We start from the raw sequence: 27,420 nt of genomic DNA on the forward strand, positions 1-27,420 counted from the left end.
TTCCAAAGAAAAAACAATATATTTATACATAGATTTTGACATGGAAAAATTTGGATTTAAAACCAGTTATATTTAAATTCTAATCATTATTGCACACAATATTTTTTTTTTTTTTTTTGAGAATAAGTTAAAATATTAAAAATGAAATCTCACAATGATTATAACTGCTATCATATGCAAGATATAATCAAAAATTGCTGATATTAATAATATATACTGCTTTATGTTAAAATATTGATATATAAGGATGAATTATAAATGAAACATAATACAACGACTCATAAAAGTTTATTCGGCATACATCACATGTATGCAAAATATCATTAGGGCTAACAATAAGTCTTGAATTTAGGCGACCGAAGCGTAGGTCGCCGATCGATCAAGGCGATGTCACGCAATTAAGTTCTCCTTTGTCTCGCCTGAGGTTAATCGATCAGCACGCACTTTAAAACCGCGATGGGTATTCTGTTAAGAACGATTGTTATTATTCATGATCAGTTTCTCGAACTTACAAACTAATATTGTCTTATTATGCCGACTACGTATACTGTATTCCACTAATGAAAATGTCTCTTAATTGAATTCTATTTTTGTATATGAATTATCAGAACATATTTACCAGCATTGTTTTATTAGAAAAGTTTTCGGTCACGTAACAATACCAACAAAAATTTTAGCGATTTTTTAACTAGTCCTTAGAAATTTGAAATTATTTTACTTTGTATTATTGCATATTGTATTGCTTATTATATTGCAAACAAATTCATTTTTTATTTTTTATCAATTTAATGGTTATTATTAATTATTATTTATTAACAAAAAATATTTCTCTTTATATGTAACAAAAATTGTAATTATACTTATTGTTACAATTCATTCAAAACTCAATTATAACATTTGTGGAATCTTTATACAGTTATAGTCTTAAACGTCATAGATTAATTGGGCAGAAATTGCAAATAAATATAATCGGCAAGATATTGTCACGCACAAGTTTTTTCATGGCAATATATTCTTGGCATCTTCGAATGTTCGTAAATGTCAACATTTACGAACATAATATAGAGAAAAATAACGATGCATCGTCAGAAAATGGTATGCATATGTCAAAAGAAATCAATTAATAACGAAAAAAAAATCAGAAGACTCGAGTGACAAATATCTTCACCCGACGACTAAAGATACTCGGCAAGCTAAACATGGCGTGGGATACCTGGGAATGTTTCTTCGGTCTTTCGTCGACCGTTTAACGAAGCGCTATCAGTCGTTATCAGCGCGGTCTCTCGCGAACGTCTTTCTCCCCTGAGAATTCACGCGAAACGTTCGTAAATATCATTTTATCACACCGACTCGTCGTCGGTGAAGAGGTTTAGAACGCTTTACACGCCGGTACGGCTGGCGTGTAAAACGCTCCGGAATAGAGCTTCTTGGGCACCGTTCTCCAGCCTATGATCAACGCCTTTTCGAACGGTTCCTCGGTGCAGCCGTCACAAATGTCCAGCACTTGTCTGACCTCGCCTTCAGCGGGTTCCCGTTCGTCCTCTTCGTTCGAATCCTTGATCAAACCGAAACTCGTTAATCCCGTGAAATAATCGTTGTCCAGACCCTGAGGAATAGCGTATCCATCGTCAGAGTATCCGAACGACCCATCACTTAATTGCAACAATCCTCGTTTCCTCTTCTTTTCGGTTTCGCGTTTTCCTAGTTTTTTGTCATCCGCGATTTCTGACTTTGGCACAAAGGATACCTGTAAGAGAAACGAAATGTTACGTGCTATCGATTGAGAATAAATAGGAATTTGAAGTATGTATATATATTAACAAATATATATTTACAATAGGACTTTAATTTCTCTCTCTCTCTCTCTCTTAAAGCAATTTCCAGATTTTGATTTGAAAGTTTCTTTGGGAAAGTTTTAATCGGATGCTTATATAGAAAACGAGAAGAGTAGAATAATATTAAAATATAATATAAACTTATGTAAAATTTGTGTAACACTTCAATACAAATTTTTTCAACTGTGAAAGTTTACTTGAAAGTATAAAAATTATTAAATGTGCGGCGAATCTTTTCACGGCGATACAATAAAAAAGTTTTGGGATTTTTGTGCAAGCAAGTCGGAAAGAATGCATTCACCGACGTTAGATTATTTCCACTCTGATTCACTGTAATCTTTTAATTTCCTACGTCAAGTAGGTCGAAACTGAAGGAACTTACAATTTAATGCTCGCTATAAGAAATCTCAGAGATTTTTACGAACGTTTAAGCTACTAATAACTTTCAATTAAAAAGAAAAAGGAATATACTATGAAAGACATTGAAAGCGCAAGATGCATTTATATGATATGTAATAAATAAAATGCTAGAAATTATAGAAAATATCTTATTAGAGCGCTTTCTATCCTTAAATCGCGGAGAATTAATTTCGACTTAATTGCGCTCACCTTGGAAATACCAGCTTTCGAAGTTTTATCGGTATCCCTTTTTGCAATCGATTTCTTCAATTCGGTCAAACTCGATATAACCGTTTCGTCCTTAATGTTTCGCTTCTTCGAGTCATTCTTCTCTCTCTTAAAGAGATTGCGATAAGATCCGTCTGCGAAAATCGATGACTGTGACGGACCGAGGAATTGTGTCGATGCGGGAGGGAAGGCTGTCGAGAAAATATCGAGATTCAAGGGCGGAAGTGGCTGCGGTGGTGATTCCGGTACCGGTGGTAACGCCGGATGACGGATGGTCAGGCCGTTTTGTACGATCTGAATCGGCGCTCCAGGATTGATCTTCACCTGGAACGTTTATTCGGACGCATGAAATATTTATTATCGCTTGATCGAGCATAGCGACACGTAGGTAGAGACAGAGAGGCGATTGAAATAACACGTGTGACGTCTGAAAGAGCTCAAGGCGTATCTGAACAAACAAACAAAAAATAATAACTTCGAGGAAACGAGTTAATGACGTCTTACGAGACGTCTTCATTTTTCATACGTTCATATACGTACAAACCCGCCTTTTAGACGCCTCCGCGTTATTTACGCGGTGACGCTAATTAAGGAACGGAACGTAGGTAATTAGCTTGATGACACGGCACACGCGCGCTCTCAGATGTAACAAAGTGAGAGAACGTGATTGTACTTGTGTATTGATCTGTCCTCCGGTGAGGAAGGGATGCGGTGCTAAAGGTGGTCCGGTTACAGGTGTTTGCGTGGTGCTTCTCGGCGTGTTATTATTCGTATCATGTTCGTAATGATGGGCGTGATGGTGCTTGTGATCCTTGTGCGCCTTCCCCGCGGTTAGCGCTACGCTGTACAGTTGTACCATTGTTAGTTCTCCCAAGTAGCCGCCAGAACCTGGAAAAGAATCTTTTTCGTTATGACATGCTATAACATTTCTTAATAAAGCAATAATAGATTTTTGCCTCATATATGTGTCTAAGTTATAAATAAATTTTACGTACATACATTATCTCAAAATTTTACTTTGACAGCACTAAAGAAATTTTTCATAGTATATATATCGATATTTTTTAAATTGTATATGTAATAAAAATATATTAAAACAAAATTTTGACGTATGTAAAAAAAAATCGGAAAATTGATTTAACTAATTGAGAAAAAATATTTCTTAATTTACTAATTGAGAATGTTGAATATAAAAGAAGTTTAAATATATTTGATAATATGTATTATACGTATGTAAAAATGTATCGGAAAATTGATTTAACTAATTGAGAACGTTAAATATAAAAGAAGTTTATATAAATTCGATATGATTAAAAGGGGCAGATGAGGCTTACAATTAGAATCAAGGAACCGTTCATGTTTAAATATCATATATCGATAATAAGCACATTATTAAAAAGCAGTAACAGTAACGTTTGCCTTTTTATTTTAAAATTAGTGATATAATGTAAAAATATTCTTACCCGGTGGCGCGTCTTCACCCTCTAAGAAACCACCGCCCAGTTGTCGTTGTTCTTGACCGGAAATGGCAATTCCGCCGCCTTTGATAACATGTCCGACCAACTGGAATAAACAATGCAATTTTTTTCGCATAATAGGATGAGATACAAAAAGATCTAAAGGATATTTTCCGATAATCGCCTTTTTACTTATTGGACTAACAACGAGTGACACGTGCAATTAATCTGAAAATACAGTTTGTGACCTAACATTGATTTAATCGATTGCTCGAGAAAAACCGCAAACATTAGCGTTATAAACTACCGACGTAAATAGAATATGTAAAAGCCACGGATTTTGCGTCCCCTACGCGCGGGATAGATTGCACGTCCGCAGTCGCCGCGCTATATGAAAATTTAAATTGGTTTCTGTGCACTTTTTTTTTTATTTGAAAATAACCTTGGTATCCTCGGACGAGAATATATCGCGATATATGGAATTCTATACTTTTCCATTTCCCGTTTATTCTATTTCGTCGTCTATTCTTTCGCCATTTCATTTCTGTCCGACACAATCTGAATACAGGAGATCACCGTCGTCTTGACAGCTCCTGACGGAGCTGAATAGACAGCGAATCATCTCCTTAATTGCAAATCTCGCATCTAAAATTGCCGACAACTATAATTACTCTTGGTGATTATTATAATTTTCTTTATTTATAATATAATTATAATTTCACATCAGTATAAAAGTCACTATTTGCTTCAGAATATATAATTACGAATATATACTATCACTTTTCTTAATTATTATAATACGTCTCATAAACCGCGTATTCAATTAAACTTCTTATTCGGTATTAATAGATTCGAATAGAAATGGACAGAATTTTTTTCTATAAAAAAACCCATGACATATAGATACATTTTTCATGACACGTTGCGTCTCTGTAAATGTATTATACAGTTGGATGAGTAAAACTATATGCAGGTGTCGCGTACAACCAAAAGCCACGCATTAAGTACAAAAAAAACGCGATGACAGTGCACTCGACTTTCGCGTGGAAAAGGCACGGCTAAACGCGACACATTCGCGAACGTGACTCGTGTATAGAAAATGCCGGAAGCAGACTCGTTCAAGAAATTCCTGGCGCGTTTAACACAAACGATAATTGAGAAAACTGTAATGTGGGATCCTTATGCAACTACACGATACTCTTGTACGAAATAAGACTTGCCTTCTCATGCCACGTTACATTCGTGAATGTTTTTCTTATTCTTCTTCTCTAATACGCAATTGCAGACATTTGCGGAATGTTAATAAAATTACGTAGCGCGATATGTGAAATCGCACAATAAATGTAACGGATCTTTGTTTTGCAAGAATTCAATTAATCACAGATATTTTTACTTATACAAGAATTCTTAAATTATTGTTATAACTTACGAGAGGAACAGCGTATATTTTTTACTAAAATATTTTCTATGATTTATTTTTGTCTGTCTTGTGTGTATCTGAAATATGTCACGTATGAAATATTCCGCGAGATTTTCTTGCACGAAATTTATATAATTTTACGTAAAATTTACTTTTCTACTTGCACATAAGTATGTCACGTACCATAAAATATGAATTTCCGTTAGTTATTTCGAAAGATTACGTTTATCTCGAAATTTCAGTGCGGAATAATTTTGCAACATAAATACTTTATTAGCAAAGAAACAATATATCAAGTACTAGAATATAATAAGATATTTTATTTCACCGAATTGTTGTGTTTTAACGGCAGCTATAATATATTATTTTTATAATTTTAATTTATTTAAAAATTGAATTACTTCTAATTTTTTTACTTTATTTATATTACATAAAAATAGATTTTTAAAAATCAGATCAAATCGGAAAATTGGAATTAAATAGCTAGTAGACTTTTCTGCATCGTAATAGTAGTAGAGCTACGTGTATGGTCAGACGTATCTCCTATCCAAGAATAGTAACTCGTAGCGTATATTAAAGTAAGCATTTTGCAATTGTTAATTGATGACCGTATTAATGCATTCATTTCGTGCGTGATGAGGTGTAAAATCTCATCGCCGTTGACATTCGCATCACGTGAGTTGGACGTGCGCTATAATTAGCGCAATATAATGATTACAAACATATCGCGCACGTTCCGATGTGTACGCTATTTTCTAAAGCTAATAATAATCACATTTATTTTTATTTTATTTACATTTGCGTTGTTTTAAAAAAAGTAATAAATGAATAATATTAATATAACAGCGCGAGATTTAATAAAAAAGTGTTATTATATACAGAGGAGAAATCGAGTTTATCTTACTAATATTAAGCTTTTTTATACAGCGTGCCTCTATTAAATGTTTATTATTTTTAACAATTATAACAATCACGCTGAATTTATAATAATAAGATTATAATCAAGTTTGCACTGTTGTGTTATATTAATTGCGTAATTAATAGTCGTGCTTCCGGAAATTATTCATATTAGGTCTCTTAAATTTCGCGAGATTTATTCGTTTTTTATATTTTACACGTAAAAAAATGCAGATCACAAAAGAATACACGTCATTCAAAGAAAACAAAATGCCATAATGCGCGTTCTAATTAAGGTCAAATGAATATTAACATCCCTAGAGTTGCATAAACGAGAGAACGGCTATTTTAGCTTCGCAAGAATGACAAAACGAAGCAGCGATTAGCGATTAACTAGATAATAAAAGCTTGATTCAAACACGAGAAACATTCGCTTATTTTTTTATCGGAGTATCAAGGATAATGCGCCACAATTTGTGTTACACAAGAAGTGCAATAGAAAAAATCAATTTTTTACTTATTATATCACGACTTCATCGAACAGGCGATAATGTCGACGAGTTCGCAATAAATACTTTGAATGATTCTGTCGAAATCTGTGATAAATAACAAAGCATTATTCATCGTTTAATTTAAAATAAATTTTATGTTAACATAATTTTAATTTTTGAAGTAAAATAGCCAAAATGTGAAAAATTGCAACAATCTATCTCGATATTTTTGCCTAAGAAAGAATTATTCTCTTTTCGTCAATTCCGGCGGAATTCCTTATATACGTTCATCTATCTATCTATAAGGGTATGAGAGATAGGGTCAAAGGCAACATAAAGTCGTGCTTACCCTGTTGTTGAACCCGCGACCTACGCGCTCGTCGTTGACCCAGATCTGCCATTCCCCGGTACGACCGTTCCAGCTCTGGCAGGAGTGGTACCACTTGTTAAGTCTCAGCGGATAATTCAATCTGTACAAGTTGTGACCGTTGACGTTGAGCATGTAGTACGAACTCCTCGGTGTATTTGCGACCCACGACAGTATTCCTCGTGGCTGATCTCCGACTGGAAGTCGAGGGTACGAATTAATTCGTATGCAAAAGAGATAGAAAGAGAGAGAGAGACAGAGGATCCTCTCGCGCATACAAGTAGAATAGATGTAACATCTCTACCAGATTGTAACTGGTTAGATTACTAATAGAATCTGCCCTGCAGATTCTCTGACAGTTTGAAGTGCAGAGTCCGTATTTCGTAATCTTCGGATGCTTTCGCGTTAAAGCAGTCAAGTTAGTTAAGATGTACAAGAGGTTTTTGCATTCGTATTTTGTAAATTGAGTTGAATTTATTAACCAATTAAAAATTAATATTAGATAGTTACTCTTATTCGTTGTTTTAAACTTATTTTTAATTAATCTTAAAATTAATAATTTATCTGATACTTAACAGCATATTACATATAATTATTTTTTAATTACGATTTTTCTCTAAATTTTTTTTATAATCTATGCTTCCAGAATTATCTTTAATAAAGAACTTTATTGTCACGTCAAATAACTTCTCTAAATAAGTCAACATTTCAAAAAGTTTCGTATTCAGTCTTATTTATCGATTTATAATAAATCGATTTCTTAGTTATGCGCACGAGTTTTATTAGAAATAAATTTAATTTTTATTGCACTATCTTTTTTCTACAAGATCTAAAAAATTACTTGTAGATTAAAAATTTTCATGACGTATATTGTAAAAATATTTTTATTTTTTATTATAATATATCGTATATTTCTAGTAGATTCTGGAAGCCGAAAAATTTTTTTTTTTGACAAGCGAAGGGAGGGACTTATTGTTGGTATATTTATGACACCGCGCATATCCGCCTATTGTCACGTTTGCCCGTGTCTACGGAAAAAAGAAAGAAAAGAACAGCCTATACGTGCCTGTATACGTGTGTGTTCGCAACTTTCTACCACGGTACAAAAACTGCAAACCGCGCGGAACCTTTCTAAACTGCATATTGAAAACATAGCCGGACGACATCATTGTTCGCGCGTGAATAATAATGTGCACGGGCGTAAATCGATTCTTAACATGACGTGAGGAGTGGCACAGCTTGATGCATGACTTACTTATGAGACTAAACCGCTAATCCACAAAAAGAAAGAATGTTGCGGGAATCAGCGGGAATCGATTACGAAACGAGACTGTTATACCGCTTCTCTAACGTTCAAGGATTATATTATTTGCTGTATCGTTTATATAATCGCAAGGAATTTAATAAGAGAATTTTTTAATAAAACTCTGTTTCACACTTTCATCATACATAAAACAACTACGTCATCGTATTAAAAACATTATTGTTCGCCGCTATAATGGACTTTAATAGGTACATAAAAATAATAACAAGTTATAATTAAATTTAAATATTGCAAAAGTGGATTTTATCAATATTTGTACATATATATTTGAAAATTTTTAAAAAATGTTTAAATTTCAAATTTGAACTTTGTAATGTTTAAATTTCGTTGAAATAATTTTAATTATAAAAACAACTTTTACAAATAAAAAATATTTGTACTAATTTTGGGTGATATTTTAGCATAACCAGAAAGTTCGTTTAAAAAAAAAATTGCAACGGGTTATTTTTCGGATATATATATATGTACTATATAAATATCATGGACATGTACTCTCATTTTCAAATGCTGACAATTGAATCCACCTAGCTCCCGTTTATTTGCAAGTTTATTGTTTCCGTAATTTCCGCTGTGTTAGTAAACAATATATCAATTACTGAGAAACTGGGTCAACGACGAATTAACGCTCGACATAAAATTCGTTAATCAAACATGCGGTTCTCGCTGCAATTTAAGATCGCAAGTTTATGCAGCGTTTTTTTCAGCGGTAACGAGTTTCTAAAATTTTAAAAAAATCCTGTTTATTTTTTTCCTTTATATTTATTATGTTTTAATTATAGATGAACGTATAATTAAACGGTTATGTTGTAAGCTGGTTATTTTCTTCCTCGTGTGGTTCGCGATATATGCAAGGGCTTTTATTACCATTGAAAGAAGTATGACAAAGATTTTTGTACATGCTAACATGTTTGACAAGAATTTCTACGTAAAAATACTTTAAGTAAATCTGATTTTAATAAGCAAATATTGAATATTCTATTCAGATTTAATCGAATCGTAAAACAATAATCTATCGTTGATTTCAAATTGTAATCCTATATTTTTATTCTCTTGCATCGCCGATATGTGAGGAATTTAAGATGCATTACAACAAGAATTAATTCGCAACAAGAATTGTATTTTTAACGCAATTACGAGATAACGCGCGAAACTTTGGACGATAAATATCTCTAGCGGGCTCTCTTTCGCTTTCACATCCGATATATTTCACAATACGATATTTACAAGGTGAAAGGAGAAAGAAGCGAGTTTGAGCTGCGCTTACTTACCTGCGTAAGAGAACATAGGATGGTTGTTGGAGTGATTGTAAAATTTCGTCCACATGCAAAGGGTGAACTCCTTCAGATCCGGCAGATCCGTCTTGTAATGAATGTACTGTAACAGAATGAGAGATAGATCGTTAGATCGTGTCGGCGCGGGTGACGTTAATTTCGTGCCTATCGCGATTTAAATTGTCAATTCTCCCGGTATATACACACAGCGAAGATTAATGTACGCTTCGTGTGATTTAATCGCCGGATGCGCACTTCCGCGTATCACATCAAGCCTTACATTATTAATCGTCGGCATCGATCCCTTCGCGATATGATCTCTCACTAAAACGCACGTTAAAGTAAAGCTCGTCTCTGTGCGAGCAAACATTCCCTCGAATGCGATCAAATAATCGCGGTGCGCGAGACAACAGCTGTTCAAAGTGCCGATTCAAAGTGCGGATAATTAGAATTTGATAGGCATTCGAGTTCACGTCTTTGCACTAAACGATTTGTCGAATAATATTGCCAAATCGAAGAGAGAAATGTTTCTTCGAGAAAATAATACGAAAATATGGATAAAGGGAATGCTTGTTATTGTTATACAAGCATAATTTTATATACATATGTATTTTTTTAATTTGTGATACGAAATTGCAACATTATTGTTGCATTTATGTATTAATTACATCGAATGTTGACGTACTACACTCAATTAAACTTACGGACTTTGCTCTCTGAGTCTAGGATACAAACTAAATATACTGATACAATATACATAAACAGTACATTTGATACCTTAGGGAATGAAATTGTCTCTTGCATGTGCGGAATCGTGAAATAATAACAGACACCCGTATTTACCGCGTTTATTATATTGCTATTCTAAATATAAATGTCTCAATATGAAACATTAATATAACAAACACGAATGAGTTATAATTACGGAAGAGATATAGAATATAAATAAAAATGTAGTTTATTTTTTTTTAATGAGAAAAATTGAAACATTTTATATTAAATTAAAAAATTGAGAAGCTATGCTATATTTTTACAAAAATATCATATTTTAATATAAAACATTATTTCTGCATTCATTTTTGTTTTGTGTTTATTAGTATTCTTATTGATTTTCTCCGTCATTGAGAGATTTTGCAAATTAAAAAAAATTTTTAATTACGTTTTATGCGAGATATTTTTTTCGCGTTTCTACTTTACTCCCAAAGAAGCATTTTTCTCGTATTACATTTCCACCTTTCACAATGTGCCTTTAGAAAATAATAGAATTTTTTGAACTATCTTTTTCTTCGAATTATTATTCACGAAGAATTTTTAAAACGGAAATCCTAAATCCCGTTAAAGGCCAACGCAAGCGTGACTCGACGTCTAGAGAGATAGACAGCCGTGAGAGTGCACGCTTTTTCATCGGTGATTGCGCGAATTTACGGTTAATCGATTACGTCGTGCGTTATTGACGCAAGAGAGGCATAGTTTCTTGGGCGGGAATAATTTCTCTGACAGGAGGGGCTCTCTCTCTCTCTCTCTCTGTATGGAAGAACAGATTTCGCGAGCCAAAAGCGGGCCGCAAAATCGCGGTGGCAACAACTGCGGTCGAGATTGCACGTCTGCACGTCCAATTTCTTTTACGGTCGTCAACTCACATAAACTTGCCGCTCGCCTATATACTAAGTACTATAGAAATACGCGCGTCAACGCGCATTACACTCTCGCCGGGTAAGGATCTGACAGGTAATGTTTCAACCGACCTCTAAAAGGGGGGACCTCGTAAATTTGACGAGCAGGATGAAATATTCAATCGTGTATATCCAGTGAGACGCGCTCGCTCAATTTCCTTGCATGTGTTTGCATTAAAGTGATTTGTATCAGCGATTTATATGATTTATCGACATGCCAAGCTGTAACATCACACCATCATTTATATACGCATGTATGTGCGTGTCTGCCTCTCTCTTTCTACTTCTTCCTACATTCTAGATATCTAAAATTATTGGTATCTAAGAGAAAAAAAATTATAATATGATGGGATAAAAATTATTCTGAGAAGTATATTCTTTATTAATTAATTAGCAAAATACGTTCGAAATTATGATGTAATTAAAAGAAAAGTGATGCCCCAGTATAAAAATAAGATAAGCTTCTAAGCTTCTTTCTTGTTTAAAAGAAAAAGAAAACCTTGACTTTAAAGGTTGAAAAATTGATGCTTTTTAAAATGAATTCTTCAGGTTTGTATGGTAATTTATTCAAATGAATGTTTCTCATTAGTGCCGAGATCTGCTCGGAAAAAAAAGACTATCGAGCACAAATCTGCCTTGAGATAGTAATTTCATGATTATAAGCACATGCATATTTCCTGTGGAAATTCACTTCCTCCGTACTAAAATCAATTCGTTCCGCTCCTGTGTATTCAGCTCGACTGCCATTTTCAACGAAATCTATCGACATCTAATGTGATTTCCGGTTTCTCCGCGTGATTAATTCGCAAATCGCTTTTCCACAAATTTGTCTCGGCGACCGCGCTTCTTAATATCCCGTCCGACGTTATCGATTATCACTCCGGGAGACTCCGATCGCGTCGACGCGATCCGTTAATTGTGACGGGGAATGAAGTTGATGAGCGATCGCGAATGATAGCACGTTGCAGGAGAATAATTGCGTGTAACGATCGTAGAAAGTCATACAACAGACAGGCTGCCTTTGTTCCGTTTGCGAATCCTCTCATTTACGATTGGCAATTTCGCGACAGTATCTCTTTTCCCTCATTTGCAGCTGCGCAATCATTATCAGCTCTCCTACGTCCAGTCTAATCGATCTTTCGATGATATTACTTGGCACGGATTTTGATGAACAGAGAAAATGTGCTATTCGTCTTGCTCGCTTTCCATCGGGTTCAATTTTATCCATGCCGATCGCATCGATAGATTATATCTCTTCGAGAATTGTGATTATAGATTACGAGAAAGTTTAATCTAATTTTATCCTTGCGAATCTCTCTCTCGTGAACTATCTTGGCAGACTAGATTGAATTTTCATAAAGACTATATTGAATTATAATGATTTTTCAGATTTATTAGGCTCATATTAAATTATATGTCATATAAAATATATATGTGTGTGTGTGTATATATTTAGCGTTTTGTTAATATAAATGTAAAAAGATTGATAAGTGACCGTTTCAACAATTATTCGATATTATTATTGCTTTAAATATTTCAAATTGCGTTTTAATAAACGATAAACTTTGGATTTTAATAAGAGATATATAAATAATTATATTTTTTAATTTATATATATAGGTATGTAAAATAATTATTGCAAAGAACGTTTTTAAACAGAAATACAAACAGCTATATCGGTAAAGGCTATTAAAATTGCCATTCTAAATAAACCGGAATAGTTTAACTTCCTTTCTCTTTAAGTGAAGTCTAGTCACAATGTGATAGGTAGTTAAAGATAGTGTCAAGTAAACGTCTTCCATGTAATAATTTGATGGAGCAAAACTTTTCATCTGAATGTTAATTAGCATAAAAATATCACAACATTTCATAAAAATTTATATCTATCAAAAAAACGTGGAAATGACGATTATTCAATAATTTAAAATTATAGTATATTATGGAGTATAATAGATATTTAATAGCTATTATATATATATATATATATATATATATATATATATATATAATTATTAAATATCTATAAAGTTATAAATAATAATTTTTTGTTGAAAAGCGCGATTTATTTTTACTCGTTTCCGCTAATCATCTCTCTCTATGAACTTACGATTTATTTTCCCGGCTATTATAAAAATTTACCGAGGAATATTGCCGCTGCTGCATCAGATGAGTGAATAATTTATCCAGAAAGAACGTTCGCTTTCTCGACTATGAGTTTACGTTAAAAAAAGAAGTCGCTCCCGCATTTTGCCTTTAACGAACCTTATGAGATACAGATAGCAGCGAATTAAGTAAATCGATTAAGAAACCGATGTAACGATTTCGCTGATTAGGATCACAACGATCGGTAAAATAAAAATTCAGAACTCGTTTCGAGATTGCGCCCGGAGGGATTTGGTACCTCGAGAGAGTGTTTTCTCCTACTTTCGTTGTCATTTCGCTTGCATCGCGAATCTCTTGGTCAGTGCAATGCCAATGCTCTCTCTTTCTTCCCTTCCTCTCTTTTTCTCTCTCTCGAGCGTAAAATAATATAAAATGCGCTTCACGTATAGCATATGAACTACAGAATTCCGTTAGCATTAGTTGCATGCGAGACGTGGAAGAGTGTAGTTACCGTGTCACGGAAATTGCTATAAATTCTTGCAATTTATTTAACAGGAACTTATATTTTTTTGTAAGAAATATTTTAATAATGAAAACTTGAAATTTATCGACAAATTCACTGATAAAATTTATAATTTATATATTTTAATTAAAGTATTGCATTCCCTCTATATATGATGCTATAATTTCAATCTATTAAAAGTTATATGATATACTATCTTTATCTTTTTAAATTCATATCCAATATAGATATACCCTGTAATAATTTAATCGAAAATTTCTAATCACAAAATTACAAATTGTGGTCATATATCAGATGATTCCGAAATTATACTATAATTTGCAACACCTCAATTTCCAATTACATTATATCTAATCGCTAATCTGTACAGCAATTTGTATTCGGCAATAACCACTATCCACATTTCCCGATACGTGTACGGAACAATAATATCGATATCACGAAACTGGAACATAATATTATTCTACATCTAACAAAGTAAACATACTGCAAATGACTTGATTGATCGTTCGCCAATTGTCATAATTATTCTTATCTTACATATATATTTACACATGTGCCACATATTTTTTATATGACGATTCTTTTCCATTGACGTTAGTTGCTTCAATGGCAAGTTATATTTTATTCGAATAGAATATTAATTAATTGTGTGATGTGACTGATTCTAATAACATTCACTCAATTTTATTCTAAACTCAATTTCTATTTTATTCAACGCTTTGACCTCTATCGATAGAATCACTATATAAAAATATAGGATATAAAAATCCATTGCTACACTCTCGGTAACCTACCTCAAAATACAGCTGCTGGGTCATGGCGACCTTGTAAAGGGAACATTTCTCTTGGTCGTGCGACAGCAGCAGATGATGAGAACCGTCCACGTCGTAGAGCGTCTGCGTAGGCGTATTTTCGAAAATCGATGCCTCCTGATGGAGAATACTCGCGCCGACGTTGTGGGCAGGCAGGATCGGTCTCCAGGACGACGAGATCGCCTGCGCCACGTATGAAAACGCAATGAAAGTAGCGTACGCAAGCACGATCGACGTCATCTTCGGGCGGCTCGTTCCTCTCGAGCTACCTGCAAGTTGACAGATCGAACCTGCTCTTTCTGTTATTGAATTCAAACATCAATTCTTTGCGATCCAAGACGCTCTATTTTATTTAAAAGTATTTTAATAGATCGAAAAATATAAAATGTGACGTATATTCATATTTTATACAAAATTCGATTAACTTTATTTATCGCACTTTAAATTAAAAATAAAAAAAATAGTTGACATCTTCGTTTCTTATTTCTGGCACAAAAATCTGCATCATTGATTGCTCTATTAGGCAAATCCGAAGGAATAAATTGCAATTCATGCGTGCGGTATCACGCAGCCAGCGGATTCCTTCGGTCGGTTCATTATAATCGCGGATTTACGACTGCTCGATATTACATTGTTGGGTGTGGGGAAACAAATCCCGGGAAAGTTACATCGAATCGGATTCCGATGGAACGTCGTAGTCGTAGTCGACCACCTCGCGACTGCGTGTGCTCCGCTAGATACAATATATAATGCAGAAAAAAATACTCGGCGCGCACGCAACAGCATCATTTCGTTGCGAAATTTAATTCAGGCGAGCGTGACGAACGTTGTGTATCGCTTAAGAATGTAAGAATCGCGACGATAGTATCGCTACTTTTTTTTTTCCATACTATTTGTATGCGAGAACACGCGATATTTTTATCTCATTATCTGTCGAGCGTCTTCGAGATGCCGTGATATCGTTAAACGGCCTCACAAATGCGATTAGACCTAGATACAAGTAGATACTAATAGCTAACTTTCTGCATTTTTCCTTCGCTTATCTAGATATAATTAGCGTCTTTCGCTATCTATGCCTATACTTGAACTTAACTTTTCCAAAATTATAATTTCGAATTTCGGTAATCTAACTTTAAAATAGGATCATCGATATTTATTCATCTATAATTCTATTTCGGTCATTTATATATAATCACTCATTTTCATTTTCAATTAAATATTTTTACAGTGTGTTATCTTCAACAATAAAATGTTTACCAATGTGTCTGCAAATGCAAACACATTTGGTTTCGTTATTTACATTTATATAAGTAGATATTTCAAGATGTTTCGATATCGGAACCGCACTTCCTGACACGCTCTTTTACGTAATGTATATCTGCCTCACGCTCGTAAAGTCGATAGAAACGGCAGTTTGTATACGGAAAACGTGAAACTTCGGGTCGCATAAGAAGCAGCGGGAGTGGATTTTACGATCGGTATAAATCGCCGCTTATTAAAGCCCGTTGTTCCTCGCGGCGGTTCACCAACGTGTGCGTCTAATAGCGCGTTAATAATTTCCTAATTGCGAATCGTCATTACGTTAGAGCACGCTTCTGTACTTTAAGTTGTGGAGAATTGGATCGAGAAATTAAATTTAAATTGATATCTGAATAAAAATAGAAATACTTAGAATAAAAATAAATATACAATAATATGAATATAAATCTACATATATACATTTTTAATTTAAAAAAATAAAATTAATAAATAAAATTTTATTTGAAAAATTAGATATCTATGTACTTATCTTAAATCATAAAAATTGATTAAAGAATATTTATACATTGAATTATTTATATTTTTATATATTTGAATCACTATGCAGAAAGCAAAAAGATTTTTTACTTGTTAATATCGTTGAATGAAATCGGAAGCGAATGTAAGCGGAACCGGTACGACTGACATTAAACCCAGATACGTCAAACGGCAGTGCTAACGGAACCGAAATGCGGGAACGAGGCAAAACGTAATCGACGACAAGACTAGCTTCCGACATCGAAAGATCTATATGTATATCCGACATAGAAAATGTACTCCCATCTTCAAAATAATAAATAACGTCTCATGCTTAAATAACACATTAGAAACTCAAAATGATAGAAATAGGAAAGTAAAAGTGATACTAACTAAAGTATATCAAGATCTTTATGCGAATATCTCTCAAATTAACAGAATGAAAAGTTTATTTTACGTGATAAAAATGTTACAATAATGCACGTAATAAAATAATTCTAATTTGACAGCGTAATTATATTTAATTGATATTTACGAAAATTTACTAACATTATTCATTAATTGACATTCTTAAACTGATATCGGTTTATTATTTTTATTTAAAAAAATGCACATTTTAAATTCTAGTCACTTATGTATTACTGAACGTTGTGCACACAATTCACTGTAATAATCTCTTCTTTTTTATGTGAGAGAGAATTTTTATCCCTTTGTGTGATTGTCTTCCATCGCTTATGTTAACTGCATTATTTTCATCAACAGAGTCATTAATGCAACTTTTCACTTTGTCATAAGAGCTTTTGACGTTATCTTGTGTAGAGTATAGATTGCAGTTACTTTGTAACACCATCGTGATCAAACAAATTGCGACCAATAGTGAAAGCTATCAAAGCGAAAATTAAAATGCAGTGCCTTGAATATTCCGACGACGTTGAAACGACTATACCCTTTTGTATGTATCATGCCAATCTCCTGCCGGATTTATACAATGACATCAAATGTAGATAACTTTCCTCTTTGTAAAAGAAACGGTGCACAACATATAAGCGACATTGTGATACTATAACATTATTACATTTAGCTAATATATGCTTATAACAATATATTAACAAATAATTACTTACAAAAATTGCAAGAATAAATAATAGAAGAAACGGTTGATTCTACACGTAAACATTTTGATATACCTATATCAAAGAATCATTTAAAAAAATCTATAACTTACCACAATTTAATCAAATAAAATCAAGTGGTGGAGACACTTCCGTAAGAAAGTCACAAGTTCTACGTAATAAACAATATTTTTTTCAAACGCTTATAAGCATCCCACGAAGGCTCGAACACTAGACGATAACCCGCGTAAAGTTAACGTCCCATTTAAGAACCGCGAGACTTATGTTCGCGCGTATATAACTCACCCAGGTAGTGATCAGCAAGTTCTGCAGTATGGAGGGAGATAGATCCTCGCGGTTGTAGAACGGAAAGGTAACTGTCCGCTCGTTGAGCTGGTAAGCTCGCAGGAGGTACACACCTTTCCTCTACTTGATTGTCTGATACACCTTTTGCCTCTCGTGTGAGTCTCTTGCCTCGCTCTTCCCAACGTAGCCAGACGTCGTCTCGAGCATTTTTTTCGCCCATATGGAAAGTACGAACCACACAAATTAGAATTGTCTCGAGAAAAGCGAGAAAAAAGCACATTTTACACCACGCTAATTCTTTCGTTAATTCACAAAAATTTCCCTTTCATATATGTACATTTCTTTAATTTTTAATCCATAAAACACTCGAGAAGTATAGATATTTCCGCGTTTGATTTACAATTTGTAATAATTTATAATTTATTTTTACTTTGTTAATAATTCGTGGATATTAGACTAGGGACACAATATGCTTGATCATTCCTTCGACCATTCTTGAAGCTTGCATTGCATCTCTATATATCTTTCAGCGCGTGAGAAATAAGATGGAGATAGCATGTAGATAAATACAATAATTATTATTTAATATGAATTACTATTATCTTTAATCTATCAAGATTATGATTTCTAATAGATGTTTATTTTTTACATTTGCTAAATAATGTGCAATTTTAATGTACTGTTTAGCTTTACAATTAATTACATTTATTATTCGTAATTTAATACTTTGTATCTTTTTTTTTTTACTATATGGAAGAATGTAGAAGCCAATTGAGATAAATATTGGCTCACTTGGCCTTTAGGCTAAGTATAGCTGATGCAATAAACAAGTATGCAAGTACAATGCGATACAGCGCAACAGCTTGATGTTTGTTACATTTTTAGCTAATATGATCACTATGTCATAAACTATTTCATGGTAATTTATAATTTATTTTTATAATTTATAATTATTTATTTATAATATTTAATGCTTATTATTATACAGATGTGTAGAACTCAATTAATTTCAATTTTCTATGACACTTTAACACTTTGTCTTAATGTGCAGTTAAAACTCCGAAATTAAACGATTATTTAAAAATAGATTATTTAAAACAGCAATACACACGTAGCTTTTCTCACACTATCAATATTTCTGCAATTTTACATATAAAGAGATTATTATTTTTTTATATATGTGGAAAACAAAAAGATACGATATATGTATATCTGAAAAGTTATTTTTCCAATGAAAGCTTACAAAATTTTCAAATATTACGAATACGCATGCTTTTTCAATATAAATTAAATAAATAAATATGTGCACGCATTTAATCAGATTATGAAACATATCTATCTAAAACAACATATGTTGTTGACCCTTATTTATTTTATTCTAAAACATTTATGAAATTATTTTATTGCGACAAAAGCTACTATATTACTGTCACTATTTTTAAATAATTATTTAATTTCACGATTTTAATTATATATTAAGCAACATTAAAATTTGTATTTATTAAACTGAAGATGAGAGGCAATATAAGATAGATGAGAGGCATTTCTCTTTGCTTTTTACTTTCTCTAGTATTTTATATGTTACATGGCGTGTAATTGTCAAATCTGATCGGGATGAGATCGAATTCCGTTTTACAACAGGCCCGCATGTCGCGTGAATTTCAATCGAAGAGATAATAACGCTAGATAGCGGTGCTTGCTGACAGTGAACAGTTTATTGAATCCCGTTGAAACGACGTCGATCGATATATATGCAATATATATTATATATGTCACCGATCCTTCTGCTATGGAGATTTATCGAGTTATTTCCATATTCGCGATTGATTGCCGGAAGCCTTTATAGCGTCGTTTGCTCGTGAAACTAAAAGACACTTTCGAGACGCGAAGACGACTACTTGAATAATCCGCATAATCGGAGATGACAGCGGATGTACGCATCGGCCATTAATTTGCATACATATTTGGCTGATGAGCGTAACGTGCTGGATAATCTCCATGAGCCATAGATTTCTTATAACGAAGATAGATTTCTTATAACGAAGATAGATTTCTTTATCTCCAACTTCTTCTCGAATGAATATTGACGACATCTTAATTTCCGATCGGAACTCTTTGAGACTTTCACAAAAATGTAATAAAATTTGTATAACAGATATTATACAATCGGATATGTTATACAATTGACGAATAATATATTTGAATGTTCGATATAACAAAGTAGCTTTGTAACACACATTATTAATTGGACGAAAAGAATTAGGTTTCAAATTTATCTTTAGACTCTCTCCTAAGAGAGTAACCGCTAAAACGAACCGAAAAGACGCGAACGCGATTGAGTATCGGAAATTTGGTCTACCTGAGGAAGGTGGACAGCCTCAACGAAGGCGCGGTGAACGTGTCGTCACCGCGCGACGACCACAATCTTTTTTCCCTTCTCGGTGCTCTCCTCCGCTATAGAAAGTGAGCAGAAACGTGGTAAAGTGTACCGTACAAAGTATAAGAGAAACTAGTATAAAGAAATTGCGAAACACCTCGATCCAGACCCGAATATCCAGCTTTCGAGGTAGCGGGAGGATGCCTCACGGCTAAGGATCGAAGAATCCGGTCGAGGTTGAACGGACGGGCCGAAAGAATTTCCTTTCTAGATCATAACAGAGCTACCGGCGAGATTAAGTATTTATCAAAACCGGAGCTAGGAGCTGCATACGCGAGTCGTCCTTTCTCTCATTTTACCCGTGATATCTTCGTTACGACACACAAATGATGACCGGTTGACAACGATAAACATCGTTGTATAACTAAGAAATATTGTCACTTTTACTGTTGACGATAATTATGTCAGTATCATGTTATACGAATTATTTTGCATATGATAATCGAATATTAATGAATATTTGTGACAAATTAAAATTAAATAAGTTGATCAAACATACAAAATTATTCCGAGTGTTGAAAAGAATATTTCTTTTTGAAATATAAATTAAATTATAAGTTAAATTTTAAATGCATTAAGTTTTCAGCAGATAGATTTGATAATAATAATTATTATAATTCATAATAAAAAGAAGAAGAATAGTCTCGATAATTTCATTTAAATTAGTTTGAAATCTTAAATCAGTGACTTATACGAAAAAAGAAAGTTAATTGTGCGTTTTTTCTCGCGTAATATATTTTTCACACACGAAAGTTCATTGAATCATTGAATTCGGGATATCAGCTCATTTATTTATAATTGACGCGCCCGTGATATATCTCATGTAATGACATCCTGCTCGGTTACGTGTCGTGTAACTGGTGCCACACGCGTATCGGCTTCATCGGGTTTCAAAACCGGATCGAGAGAATGCACAATGCTGTTCCGCCAAAAAATCTTTTCCCTCTTTCTCTTTTTTTCTCTCTCCCTCTCTCGGGATCGTTGATCGCGTTACATAAACCGTGTGCTACATGCAGGATCTTTCCCAACGTAGAGTGTGGTGGCAGAGAAAATCCGATTTTATCGAGTGGGCTTCCAGAGAGTTTGTCTGCCAGCGCGTTAGGGGTTTCGCGCATTTCAGCGGGTAGCGTTTGAGGAATTATGACTCACCAACAGTTTATTACGTTTATTTGCGTCACTCGGGATGCTAATGAGGGGAAAAGTGGAAGTGGAGTAAACGCTCGACCGACCGTGTTTCCCACGAAACTCAATGATCGAGTTGCGACTCCATTTCGACCTTCCTGTGTCATCGAAATTCATCAGGGCAATATTGAATTATCTGATCGGTCTCAATTTGAACTGTGATCGACTAATTCAGTTCAATCGAACTTTTGCATTTTATTGCTTTTACATAACGCGTTCCTCATTTATTTAATTTTGTCTGATTACTATCGAAATGTTTATCGAAGCATCTTCGATTCTCAAGAGTATTTTATGCACACATTTTCTTCTAATTATATACTAATTTTATTATAAGTTTCATAAAAAGTATGTATAGTACATTGTAATTTAAATGGTTGTTACATGCGTTGTAATACATAAACAGAGCATAGACGTAAATACACAATGCGTTGCAATCGCATTTACATTTCAAACGCCCATGCGTTTTCTTGACATACTTTTTGCATCAAGTGCAGCGATGAAAACTCGCGTGGAAGACCGTTTGATAATCAATTCGTTGCAATTGCCGTTACTGTTTTAATTAATGCACTTGCATTTATTTCACAAACTATTGCGGCATAATATATAATATTAGCCCATTTCGTTGCGTGTTATTTCCCGCCGGATGTGTGTATAAAGGCATCGATGTAAAACAGTCATGCAATTGTTTAACTATACTCTCTTATTTATGCTCTTTCGTGTTACACTAATTAGTTACAAGTGTCTTAAAATGAAAACAATGACGAAATATTTCCTCAATTTTGTCACGAATTTTCTGACGGAGCGTTTCTTTTTAATTAAGTTTTTTTTTAGAAATTAAACGCATTTCATTAAAATTTATACTTTTATAATATGAATATATTTCAATATTATCATAATTCTTTTTTTCTAACTGTTCTAAGAATCAATCTTTTGAATAAAAATGTTTAAAAAAGAGTTCAGGAGGAATTCAGAATGATACACGAATAACAATTTAAGGATTCGATATATATACAAATTTAGAATATTATAACATTAAAAACATTAAAAACAGCTGAGCATTTTACAGATAATTTAACTTATATGTTTTTATGCGCGAGAAACTAGGAAGAAACGAGAAAGATTCTGCGTTATATAATTTCGATGATCGTTTTATTAATTAGCAGGATTAATCGAAGCAAATTTCAAGCTCGTTACACAACTTATAACGTAGCAATAATTGCCCGACATGCCATGAAAAGTCTAGATTCATTTGACCCTATCATTGCTTAATTGCAACGATTATTATCTGTACTAGTTTTGCCTATCTGCGCGAGATATTAAATTCGCGTCTGGATGACATATTTCGTGACTAAATTTATGTCAATTCCATAGAATCGTATCTAAAAGTTTAGGAAATTCTTTTTCATTCTCTGTAGACACAAGAGAGTATAAGTTTTGTAACTGTATTAATTTGCAGTGTTCGACATTCAGATTGCGAAACAATAAATGTATACTCTCGTGAAAGGAAAAAAATATATAATTTCACCCACCAACACTCTGTATTTACAGCAGAGCGAGATTGGGGAAAGGGAATATCCTTGTACTTGATATTCATGCATTGTGAACACGTACATAATACGCTTGTCGAAAGTCATTGAACGAGGTCAAACGATTCACTGATACGTGCGAGCCTTCGTATTTTTCGATCGAGCTTTTAATTATGTGTGCTTTTTTTCTCATTACAAATTGCCGATTTCTCTTAACGAGCTTCGACACGCATGGTCGGTTATAATAATAGGACCAATATAAATTTATCTTTCGCTCGCTAATAAATTACAATCTTGGACTCGACGAAAGTTACGATTCCAATTAACGTAATTTTTTTTTCTCTACTCGAAATGAACATCTGAGAATTAAAATAATTTCAAACAAATTATTCGCTCGTGTACCTTCGTAAAATTAGTCAAAAAAAATTTTATTCTTTGCGATCGACTTGAGCATTCCATATTTTTTATTCTAATAAATTAAGGAATTAAAAGAAATTAATATTTAAAAAATAATCTTTCTATATATCTATTTCCAACAAACTAATTATAAATTTTTCTTTTCTTTTATTTCGTCGAAATAATAGCTTTTGAGGGAGCCTTAATAACATGAATAGAAGATACATTGCGCTGCATAATTCGATAGCTCCGTTATCTGAATTTAAACAATCACCTACGTATCTTTACCGGAAGTCGGTCGCGATGTCCTCTAGAAAGAAAGTCTCTAGTCAGACGACCGTACAAGCGTAACTCGTATCTGTTTATCTATACTCCGATGTGAAGGGAAACTCGCGGGAAATGTTGGGTTGTAGAAAAAAATACAGATCTTTGATTGCCTTCCCCCTCCCCCCTTCCCTTTTCTTCTCTTCTATCTCTCTTTCCTCTCACCTATAGTGCCTGTCTACCAAAACGTTTCTCTTTTTATCAAATACCGGAAGAAACCTAACCGACAGTATACCGGCGAAAGGATGACTTTACCCTGAAAAACGAAAGTCGATCCGCGTATGTAATTATACTGTACAGAAACGCGACCGTGTATGTCAGATAGCGATGGTACTTGTTTGAGCACTTGTTAGAACCGATCGATGTATCTTTGAGGGAATTTTGAGATGCCGTGTGTACAGACTACAATTTTTTTCATTTTTTTTAAATTAACATTTATGTATATATTTATGTATATAATACGTTATTACATGCATTATTTATAAATTTTTTTAATTCATAGGCATTAATTATGTTATATATTAATAATTAACATGCATTATATATGCATTTTTAAATAATATAAATTTATAATTATATATAATTTATTATGCATTATTTATGAATTTTACACAATTTTTGTCTCGACGATATATTGTAATCATAAAAAAAATTATATAAATATATAAATGCAGAAAAAATGTATACAAAATATAGAAATACACATACAGAAAGAAAGAATTGTGATACAAGCAGTGTGGTGGGTTTTGCAATCATATAAATGCTTCATTTATTTGATCGTACAATTATTTTCAACTTGTAATTAACCCGTTGCTCGGGTGAAGTAACGTTTACTACGTGAGTTATAATTACCCTTCGCTTGTTATCGCTTCTATAGTACGATCGGATAAGTGCAAATTACAAGTCGTCGCGAATTAATCACGCTCTTCTTCTCTCACACGGCAGATCTATAAGCTTCATAATAGGATATTTTTAATAGATTATAAATGTGCGCGACACGTCGTTAAAAGTTTTATTAATAATAATAATAATAATAATGGCTATGCGGCTATGGCTATGTTGAAGGCGAGTCGTAGAAATTTACAATTATCGCATGATGGGAGAAGTCAGTTAGGAGTAGGCCACTCGCTTCGTTGAATGTGGAACAGCCTCGTTAAATGCCACAAAAAAATACGTAGATATTGCGTTTGGCGACCCAGTAATTAACGAATGGTGTTGATTTTTTGTTGTGTTGTATGGAGGCTATGTTTTAAATTTAAATGATATCGTGCACGTGCTACCATTACACATTAGGACCCCTATAATTATACGCGAATGGAATATATTTAATTATTAAACAGTCTGCTCAAATAAACTGCAACATATTATTATGAGTTTTTTTTTAATATAAATTTCGTTTTATTTTAACACCTCTTTAATATAACGTAAAATGTTCATTTGCACTGTTTGCTACTGCAATATTTCCTTCCAACGTCGTTAATTTTTAACATTGCATTAAATGCAACACTGTATTAAATAATGCAGTAATGTAGTGGTGTATATAAATTAAAATAATACCTACATAAATTCAATAGAATATATAAAGTAGTAGCTTTAATAAAAACAGTAATTTTTAAAACAGATTTAAATATTTTTAAAACAAGATATTTTTGTGATTATTAAATGTATGAAAAATATGAAACAAAATTGCTAAATCTAATAAGAGTTAAGATAATCATAAATTTAAATTAATGAAGAAAATTATGAAATTACAAGGGTATATTTATAAACTTTTTCTTTTTTATCTTTTTAATAGATAATTTATATGTGCAAATAAATTATATATTTTGTCTTATGTTCTAATTTATACAACAGTTTTATTTAATCACTTATTTGTACATGTATAAAACTTAATTCATACACAATTATTATATGCAGCCTGATATTTATGTAGTCGTATAATCGGTATCTCGGCTAATCACGGGAAAAACATAATCGATTTCTGTGTAAAATATCATTCGCGCAAAAATTTTCCACAGAAAATAAAAGTCAACGGCTCGTGCATTCCGTAAGACAAATTAACAACGGTCGTATTTTTATTCCAAATGAGATAGGTAGGTCGAATTCCGTTTCCATGTTACACAACGTCGTTAAGAACAGTTCGAAATTCACGTTCATGCAATTGTCCGCATAATTGTATCAATTCATCGGTATTTTTTTTTTATTTTCTTATTTCTTCGCTTATTAAAAATCTCGATAGATTCACTTATATTTGATTCGTAATATATGTAAATTATATGTCTGTAGTTTTTTGCCACAGATATCTCTCCTCTTCTAAACAATATTTTCGATATCTGTCATGAGCTTACAAAATAGTGGACATAGCAAACCTGAATACTCATTTGAAGATTTTTTTTAATTAGGTCAGTAAGATTTCCTAGAAATATAAATGAAACATAAAAAATACATACATTAAACAATAAAATTTATTGTGAATAGTAGATTTAATTTTGCAAACGCGCTAAAAAATGTAGTGGTATTTATTAAAATGAGAAGAGAGATACTGTTATCACGATCGTGAATATGATATAAGCGATTTTGGTGAAAGCGTATAATTTTTTAGTTTTAAAAAGTCTGGTGAAATACGAGACGAATATATACATATAATACGTATACAATATGCTGAGATATACATTGTGCAAAATATGAAAGGCTTGTTGTGTGTGAACCATAGCATATACGTGTAATCTTTTTTTGCATGAAATTATTAAATTTTACAATATATATTTTCGCAAATTATATGTACACGTAATTTTTTTTCCGCGTATAAATAAAAGTTTATTTTGTCATATTTAATAAATAAAAATAAGAAAAGAAATTATGAAATTAATATCACAATTTAAGTTGGGCAACTTTTGAGTAATATAATATATTATTACAATATTGTGTGTTACTACTGTGTTTTAAGAAAAAAGTAACAAACAATAATATTTTATATATTTTGTATAAAATATCATCTCGTTATCATCTACTTCAACGGTCGTTAATCTCGAAATCTTGTATATCAGTCATAGATGTGAAAGTGGTTGGACTTGTTCATATGATTTAACGGATGCGGATGAGCGGATATATCATACGCAGTTTTTAATTATGCATGTTATATAAGCACCACGCCTGTCGCTCGTTACACGGTATTGCGATAGTTATTTCAGATAGACACGATGATCGCGATGTCGTGTAAATGTTGTAATAGAAAGAATTACATATTTCGCATACACATGATTACGTATCGCTTGAGAGACTCATTCATTTTTTTTTTTTTTTTAATGGCGAAATTAAATTTCTCTCATCCTTGAAGCTATATATCACGCAATGTTGTATAACTGCTACAGAATTTATTGCATTAGATTTGTAATAGTGAAAACTCAAATTAAACTTGACAGACTAAGATATATATAATATATAGTAGTCACACCGTGACTTTTGATTTGTTTGCTTATTATTTATCGAGATTTTAACAGAGATTTTAAGATTTAATTTTTTTTAAATTTATTTCATTAAAAAGGACAAGATTATAAC

General features: G+C 32.8%; 2 protein-coding genes across 27 annotated transcripts in view; one reads left to right on the top strand and one right to left on the bottom strand.

Moving 5' to 3' along the window:
• Nucleotides 1–27,420, top strand: part of LOC145946103 (uncharacterized) — a 198,757-nt gene that overhangs the window by 121,184 nt on the left and 50,153 nt on the right. The gene's annotated exons all lie outside the window — the stretch shown is intronic.
• On the bottom strand, nt 278–18,111 carry B6 (pentraxin-related protein b6). Of its 3 annotated transcripts, none has more exons than XM_083055590.1 (8): nt 17,998–18,111; nt 14,786–15,072; nt 9,687–9,792; nt 7,077–7,291; nt 3,926–4,025; nt 3,136–3,350; nt 2,445–2,786; nt 278–1,747 (listed from the first exon to the last, which is right to left on the bottom strand). In XM_083055590.1, the coding sequence occupies exons 2-8, from the start codon at nt 15,041–15,043 to the stop codon at nt 1,370–1,372; spliced, it is 1,614 nt and encodes a 537-aa protein (XP_082911716.1). In that variant the 5' UTR covers nt 15,044–15,072; nt 17,998–18,111; the 3' UTR covers nt 278–1,369. The 3 variants fall into 3 exon arrangements, with proteins under 3 accessions (XP_082911716.1, XP_082911717.1, XP_082911718.1); XM_083055591.1 differs by having other exon boundaries at nt 14,786–15,093; nt 17,998–18,044; XM_083055592.1 differs by lacking the exon at nt 17,998–18,111 and adding an exon at nt 17,805–17,824.

The sequence above is a fragment of the Prenolepis imparis genome, unplaced genomic scaffold (assembly GCF_030444845.1).
Source record: "Prenolepis imparis isolate NDT839.2.m4 unplaced genomic scaffold, iyPreImpa1.0 SCAF_15, whole genome shotgun sequence".
NCBI classification, from domain to species: domain Eukaryota; kingdom Metazoa; phylum Arthropoda; class Insecta; order Hymenoptera; family Formicidae; genus Prenolepis; species Prenolepis imparis.

What these genes read in the sequence shown, in the direction of transcription:
- B6 (XM_083055590.1), bottom strand. Translation starts at nt 15,043, where the DNA reads ATGACGTCGATCGTGCTTGCGTACGCTACTTTCATTGCGTTTTCATAC. An exon ending in TCCTATGTTCTCTTACGCAG is followed by an intron (nt 7,292 to 9,686) that starts GTAAGTAAGCGC and finishes CTCGACTTCCAG; the next exon opens with TCGGAGATCAGCCACGAGGA. An exon ending in GAGGACAGATCAATACACAA is followed by an intron (nt 2,787 to 3,135) that starts GTACAATCACGT and finishes TAAACGTTCCAG; the next exon opens with GTGAAGATCAATCCTGGAGC.